The sequence below is a fragment of the Carassius gibelio genome, chromosome B4 (genome assembly GCF_023724105.1).
Source record: "Carassius gibelio isolate Cgi1373 ecotype wild population from Czech Republic chromosome B4, carGib1.2-hapl.c, whole genome shotgun sequence".
NCBI classification, from domain to species: Eukaryota; Metazoa; Chordata; class Actinopteri; order Cypriniformes; family Cyprinidae; genus Carassius; species Carassius gibelio.
In genome coordinates, this window is record NC_068399.1 from 6,450,351 (window position 1) to 6,458,458 (window position 8,108).

Genomic DNA, 8,108 nt, shown 5'->3' on the forward strand with positions numbered 1-8,108 from the left:
ACGCAGCCCTGGGGAGCTCCGGTGCTGATTGTACGGGTACTGGATGTGTATTTACCCAACCTCACTAGCTGCTACCTGTCTGTCAGGAAGCTGTTGATCCACTGACAGATGGAGGCAGGCATGGAGAGCTGAGTTAGTTTGGGCAGGAGGAGGTTTGGGATGATCGTGTTAAAGGCCGAGCTGAAGTCCACAAACAGGATCCTCACATAAGTCCCCGGTCTGTCTAGGTGTTGCAGAACATAATGCAGTCCAATGTTTACTGCATCGTCCACAGACCTGTTTGCTCTGTAGGCAAACTGAAGAGGATCCAGCAAGGGCCCAGTGATGTCCTTCAGGTGGGCCAGCACCAGTTTTTCAAATGGCTTCATGAGCCACAGGCCTGTAGTCATTTAGTCCTCTAATTTTGGATTTCTTTGTGATGGGGATGATGTTGGAGTATTTGAAGCATGAAGGGACTTTGCACAGCTCCAGCAATCTGTTGAAGATCTGTGTGAAGATGGGGGCCAGCTGGTCAGGACAGGATTTCAGACAGGCTGGTGTAACACAATCTGGGCCTGGTGCTTTCCTCCTTTATTGCTCCCGGAAGACCTGGGGCACCAAATCCTCGCTTATCTGAATTGCAGGTGTGAGGGAGAGGTGGGATGCAAGAGGTGTGAATGGTGAGAGCGCTTGATTGGAGATGTGTTCAGGGTGGGTTGCAGGAGCTGTTAATGGTGTGAATGGTTGTGTGGGGAGGCGTTCAGGGCAGGTGATGGGTGTTATTTCCAACCTGCATTAAAACTCGTTCAGATTGTCTGCCAGTCGTTGATTCAGTGCTGGGGGGTGGTGTTTTGTAATTGGTGACTTTTCTTTAGACTTTTCCACACTGATGCGGAGTCGTTCAAAGTAAACTGAGTTTACCAGAATAATTCCACTTTGATCTCCTTTTCCAGTGTGTATTTAGCCTGTTTATACAAGACATTGTCCCCCTTCAGGTAAGCATCTTCTTAGGCCTGACGGAGCTGTCTGAGTTTTGCAGTGAACCACGATTTGTCATTGTTTTAATTTAATTGAGTCCTGGTAGGAATGCATATATCCTCACACAAACTGATATATGATGTTACAGTGTCTGTGAGTTCATCCAGATCGGTGGCAGCAGCTTCAAAAACACTCCAATCAGTGAAGTCAAAACAAGATTGTAAATCCTGCTCTGCTTCGTTAGTCCATCTTTTTACAGTCCTTGATACAGGTTTAGCTGATTTTAGTTTCTGCCAGTAGGACGGTATAAGATGAACCAGAAGGTGATCAGAATGTCCCAAAGCTGCACGTGGAACAGAGTGATATGCATCCTTTATTGTTGGGGTGTAACAGTGATCCAATATATTACTGTCTCTTGTGGGACATGTAACATGCTGTCTGTATTTTGGCAGTTCACGGGAGAGATTGGCTTTATTAAAGTCCCCAAGAATGATTAAAACAGAGTCCGGGTGTTGTTGTTCTGTGTCTGTGATCTGCTAAGCGTGCGCTTGCGGATGGATGTAAACACTCGCCAGAATGAATGAATGAAACTCCCGTGGCGAATAGAACGGCTTGCAGTTAATGAAGAGTGTTTCGAGATTTGAGCAGCACATCTTCTTTAACACAGTTACATCTGTACACCACCGTTCATTGATGTAAAAGCATGTCCCGCCGCCACGCTTTTTCCCAGTTGATTCTGCTTCGCGGTCCGCTCTGAACAGCTGAAAGTCCGGCAGATGGAGCACGCTGTCCGGTATGGCATCATTCAGCCAAGTTTCCGTGAAACACAGAGCAGCAGAGTGTGAGAAATCCTTATTTGTCCGAGAGAGAGAAGAAGCAGTTCGTCCGTTTTGTTGGGTAGAGAGCGGAGATTTGCCAGATGGATGCTAGGCAACGGCGTTCGAAATCCGCGTTTTTTTTTGTCTCACGAGCGTGCAAGCTCTTTTTCCCCGTCTGCGCGTCCTCTTGAAGCCTGTGATCAGCGCAGTCGCTCCGCCGACAATAATGTCCAGCAAAACATCAGAATAGTCGATGTTTTGTGTGTTGCCGAATGTCCAGCAATTCGTCCTAATTCAGATGGTGAAACTGATTGCAGGAATATAACTAAAGACATGACAAACTAACAAAAACACAAAAACAACTGAAGAGCACGTCACGGAGGCAGCCATCCTGTATCGGGGCCAGTGTTATCGTTAAGAAGGATAATTGTTGTGTTTAATGTTTTGCCCCTTGCTTGAGCAGCTTATTATACAAACCTAGAAGTCAAATTCTTAAAACAATATGTCTATGACTATGAAAGATTGTTACTAAAAACGCAATATTTTTGTCTAGTTTTCATCTGCCCCCCTTATATAATGGTAGGGAAAACCCAGATATTCATTCATTACACAAAGACTAATATATTTTGAATGTTTATTTATTTTAATTTTGATGATTATAACTGACAACTAAGGAAAATCCCAAATATTGAATATTGTGAAAAGGTTCAATATTGAAGACACCTGGTGCCACACTCTTATCAGGTAATTAACTCAAATCACCTGCAAAGGCCTTTAAATGGTCTCTTAGTCTAGTTCTGTAGGCTACACAATCATGGAGAAGATTGCCGACTTGACCAAAAGATGACCATTGAGACCTTGCACAAGGAAGGCAAGACACAAAAGGTGTGTCCAAGCGCATTAATAGAGAGGTGAAGGAAAGGAAAAGATGTGGTAGAAAAAAAGTGTACAAGCAATAGGGATAACCGCACCCTGGAGAGGATTGTGAAACAAAACCCATTCAAAAATGTGGGGGAGATTCACAAGGAGTGGACTGCAGCTGGAGTCAGCGCTTCAATAACCACTACACAGACGTATACAAGACATGGGTTTCAGCTGTCGCTTTCCTTTTGACAATCCACTCTTGAACAACAGACAAGCGTCGCCTGGGCTAAAGTACCTGGTTTAAGCAACATGATATCCCTGTTCTTAATTGGACATCAAACTCGCCTGACCTTGAATGTATGTACGGTATACTGTCCATGTCCAGAAAAGTAATAAAAACATCATCAAAGTAGTCCATGTGACATCAGATGGTCAGTTGGAATTTTTTGAAGCATCGAAAATACATTTTGGTCCAAAAATAGCAAAAACTACTATGTTATTCAGCATCGTCTTCTCTTCCGGATCACAAGATACACCATGTTCACCCAGTTTTCCTGGCCATGCATAACTCTCTGACTGGAGTTTTTCTGGTGCTGCCATGTTGCACTCCTCTATAGCTGTACTTAATTGAGCATTTTCCTTTTCAGTGTTTTCATTATTATTATTATTTTGCATTGCTTATATCTACATCTTGATCTTTAAAATTCAAATACAATGTCACCATAATAGTATTGCAGTAAATGTCTACTGATATCTTTATTGTCATAAAGTACGTATCATATCCACCAGATTCTTGGTGATACACAGCCCCATTTAATCACAGACTTTGTACAATCTAAGAAGGTTGCTAAGCCATATTGTGCTTTCAATATTACTTCATTTGACAGGTGCTTCAAAGAAATGTTACATTTTGAGTCAGCTGTTCAAGAGTCCAAGTAAAGTGACCGGTCCTTTTTTACGTCTTGTTTTGATGAAGTTCAAAAAGAAGTATGAGCTTACACTGTTAAGAGAAATGATACTTTATTGCTTCACAGATGTATTAAACAAAGTATAGTTTGTGTTTAAAGACTGATGTGAGATGTTTAGGTACGTCTTGCACGTGAAGAAAACCTGCAAAAATGCCAGAGGAAACTCTGAAAGTATGAAAACAGTTTGTGTTTTCCTTCTTGGTTCAGGTGAAGTCCATCATGTTTGTGAAGGTTTGGGATTATTTTTCCATTTTTGAGAAATGGTTTGTTAGTGTTCAGAAACAGAATGTGTCTTGTGTGTGTAGACCAGTAGTGAAGCAAGCTGTTGCATTGTTTGATTGTAGTTTTGACCGTAGAGTCGTCTTTTGCTCGCGGTAAAATAGCACTGATTGCGAAATACAGGATGTGTGAATTAACTTGTGAGATTCTTGATATGAGAGTTTTCATTCTCTGGACGACAGTCGATGAAGACGCTCCACTTGAGATGTCGTTTGTTCCTATGTGGAGAATCACTATTGTGTAGTTGTGCAGTTTCTCAAAGTGTTTCACGTGTTGTTGAACGGATCTCACTAGAGTCGTGTCTGGATGAACCCAGCATTGTGCGTTTGGAAAGTAATGCTCAATATCCCAACACACTGAGTCTGTGAAGAAACAGACCTGAAGACCTGGAGAAGAACACAAATACTAGTTTTTACTGTGCTCAGAATAAATGATGAGTATATTGAATGTTTATTAATAATGTATGTATCAGTTGTTTACCTTTTGGTACATTGAATGTTCTTTTGCTGATTGTAATTCTTATTGAGCTTTTATCTAAAGAGACATGGAGAATCCATTCAAATATATTAGTACAATTACATTTTAGTTTGTGAACAGTTTCTTTGAATTTTATTCTATATTATTGTAGCTTTCATGTTCACTTACCATCTGTTTGTTCCTCATCATCTTCTTGTTTCGCTCTGAATGCTTCTTCAATCTTCACGTCTTCACTCTCCATTTTAATAAATGCCATCTTTATAACAGTTTCACAAGGATCTCAGCTTCCCCAGGGGGTTTTCTGTTTGGATATGTTGTCCTGTTCAATATCAGAATAATTAACAGAAAGGAAGAAATTATAATTGAGTGATTGAGTTAATGTATTCAAATCATCCTAATAATCCAAAAATTCTATACATTTATAAAATAATGAAAATTCTTTTTAATACATACTTATTGTTTACTTTTTAATAATTTTCATAGATTGATTTTTTATGAAAACATCCACTATTGGAAGACAAAACAACAAACCATATACCTGCAAAATCCAATTACAGCTGTTGTAAATTCTTGGAGCAAAGAGCAGGAGACTCTTAACTGAGATGCTGCTGTTTAGTGCTGCGGTCTTCAAGTGTGACTAAAACTGTGAAACACTCTAAGTTTATACAGATTTCAGTGGGCCGTCCTTAAAGATGAAGAGAAAGCAAACAAAAGATGTAAACAGTTATAGGCAGCTCCAAACAATCAGCATAACTATAAGACTCATTATCAGAGACATCAGGAAAAGTCCAGATGCATTCAGACTTAACGCAGGGTTTATTAGCATCAATATAAGCATCAATTACAGTAATGGGGCAGAAGTATCAAGAGCATCAGACAGACAAAAGATTGATTTTACATTTGTGTTCCCACATACTTAAAGCAAAAGAGATTCATTTTACATTTTTTTCTTCTGCAGTAATTGTGTTGAAAGGACAGATCAGATCATCTTTAAATTTGCTATTGTAAATAAATTTGGCAGGGAGCTTTCTGAGTTAATTGATTTTATAGATGTATGAATTTGAAAATAAAAACCTATTATTTGGAATTATTTTGGTGACTACAAATAGTGATTATATGCACTATTATATTATTTGAGAAATCTGTTATACCTGAAGAAATATTTATTAAGATCACATTTACATTTACACACATATTCAATTAGCAGATGCTTTTATCCAGCAAGCGATTCATCATAAATAAGCAAAAATATTAGGGGTAAATATTAGTTCAAGATATAAGAAAATAATTTATTTAGACTATTTGCAAATATTTTGTGTAAATGATTATTTATTTTCACAGCTTGCTGTATTTTCAACAATGTACTGTAGAGACAGTCTACAGATTGTTACTGTATGGCTTTCATTATTATGTCCTTTACACTTTATTAGAACATTATCAAATATTTGAGTACAATCACATGACACAACATCCAGATTAAAACTAGTCAAAACTAGTCTATGAACATTATTATTATATTCAGTCTCTATCAAACACAGGATAACTATAACTTTATACAGATAAGCTCCAAAGTACAATATTTACAATATAATAAACAATGTAATATAATGATGAAAATATTCAATAAGATGCCAAGGGGACATTAACTTGTAATCATTGTGGCAGAGCATCAAAATTCAGTGCCATCAGTTTGCCAAAAAAAAAAAAAACACACCTAACGTTTTACACGTGGTAGAGAGCAGGTGTTCGATTCTTTCATACAAACTAACAATTTAAAAATACAGACATTTTCTTGAACTTGAAAGTTTGCATCAGATTGGCTTTATGAATGATTAACACAACAAATATTTCTGCTCTTGTTTCATGAATGAGGCCCAATATCAATAAAACATGAAATATACTAATAATTTATTCTGTATTTGTATTCTTCTCCAGGTCTTCAGGTCTGTTTCTTCACAGACTCAGTGTGTTGGGATATTGAGCATTACTTTCCAAACGCACAATGCTAGGTTCATCCAGACACGACTCTAGTGAGATCCGTTCAACAACACGTGAAACACTTAAGTAAATTCACACGTCCTGTATTTCACCATCAGCGCAATATTTACCGTGAGCAAAAGACGACTCTACGGTCAAAACTACAATCAAACAATGCAACAGCTTGCTTCACTACTGGTCTACACACACAAAAAACATTCTGTTTCTGAACACAAAAAAAAAACATTTCTCAAAAATTAAAAAGTAAAAGTAATCCCAAACCTTTACAAACAAGATGGACTTCACCTGAACCAAGAAGGAAAACACAAACTGTTTTCATACTTTCAGAGTTTCTTCTGGCATTTTTGCAGGTTTTCTTCACGTGCAAGACGTACTTAAACATCCCACATCAGTCTTTCAACACAAACTATACTTTGTTTAATACATCTGTGAAGCAATAAAGTATCACTTCAACTAAAATGGAAAAGTAATCCCAAACCTTTACAAACACGACAGATGTCTCTACAGTACATGGTTGAAAATAAAGCAATCTGTGAAAATAACAAATCAGTTACACAAAATATTTGAAAATAGTCTCAATATACTTATTTTCATAAATCTTGAACTAATATTTACTCCCAGTTTGTTTAATTTTGTTAAAAATGCGTGGCTCGTGCATTGTGAGGACTTTAATTTTTTGCTTCTTTATGATGAATCACTTGCTGGATAAAAGCGTCTGTTAAATCGACATGTGTGTAAATGTGATCTTGATAAATATTGCTTCATGTATAATAGATTTCTCAAATACTATAATAGTGCATACAATCACTATTCTTATTCATAAAACAATATTCCAAATAATATTTTTATTTTCTAATTCATACATCAATAGAATTAATTACCTCAAAAAGCTCCTTGACAAATTTATTTACAATAGCACATTAAAAGATTATCTGGTATTTCACACACTTACTGCAGAAGAAAATTATTTATATAAAAATGTCATTTCATTTTTTAAATGAATCTCTTTTGTTTAGGTATGTGGGAACACAAATGTAAAATCAATCTTTTGTCTGTATGATGCTCTTGATGCTTCTGCCCCATTACTGTAATTGATGCTCATTATTGATGCTAATAAACACCTGAGTTAAGTCTGAATGCATCTGGACTTTTCCTGATGTCTCTGATAATGAGTCTTATAGTTATACTGATTGTTTCAGAGCTACTGTAACTCTGAATAGTTCATATAACTGTTTCCATCTTTTGTTTGCTTTCTCCTTCATCTTTAAGGACTTTTCACTTTCCCAGTTTTCATCAGATGCAATATGTAATTAAACAGCTCATATGAAAGTCTTTTATCACAAACTAGACTTTGTTCAATACAGTTGTGAAGAAATATGCCTCCCCATAGAAATATTTTACTGAGTGGTATTAAAAATTAATAAAAACAGTACATTTCAGTTTCAGTAGAAAGGAGTGACAGCAACTAATTTTAGTACTCAAGATAAGTACCTACTCTTTTGTAATAACTAAGAAATGGTTGCATGAGAATCGACTAACAAAAGCAGAATGGATAATGATTGTAAAAGATATGTATGATATGGAGAAACTCACCATCCCTCTAAGATTAAACACGGATACATTTTACAAGTACTGGTCAAAATGGTTAAAGTATAGGAGTATGGATGGAACATAGTGAGTTATTGTAAGTGGACTGCAATGTGTTTGTTTGTTTGTTTTTAATTGTTATAATTTTCTTTCTCCTGAT

General features: G+C 36.9%; 1 protein-coding gene across 1 annotated transcript; it reads right to left on the reverse strand.

The window, feature by feature from the left end:
• Positions 1 to 3,640: 3,640 nt before the first annotated feature.
• On the reverse strand, positions 3,641 to 4,998 carry LOC127956074 (uncharacterized). The gene is made up of 4 exons (XM_052553851.1): positions 4,902 to 4,998; positions 4,532 to 4,682; positions 4,367 to 4,420; positions 3,641 to 4,272 (listed from the first exon to the last, which is right to left on the reverse strand). The coding sequence occupies exons 2-4, from the start codon at positions 4,617 to 4,619 to the stop codon at positions 3,722 to 3,724; spliced, it is 693 nt and encodes a 230-aa protein (XP_052409811.1). The 5' UTR covers positions 4,620 to 4,682; positions 4,902 to 4,998; the 3' UTR covers positions 3,641 to 3,721.
• Positions 4,999 to 8,108: the final 3,110 nt, after the last annotated feature.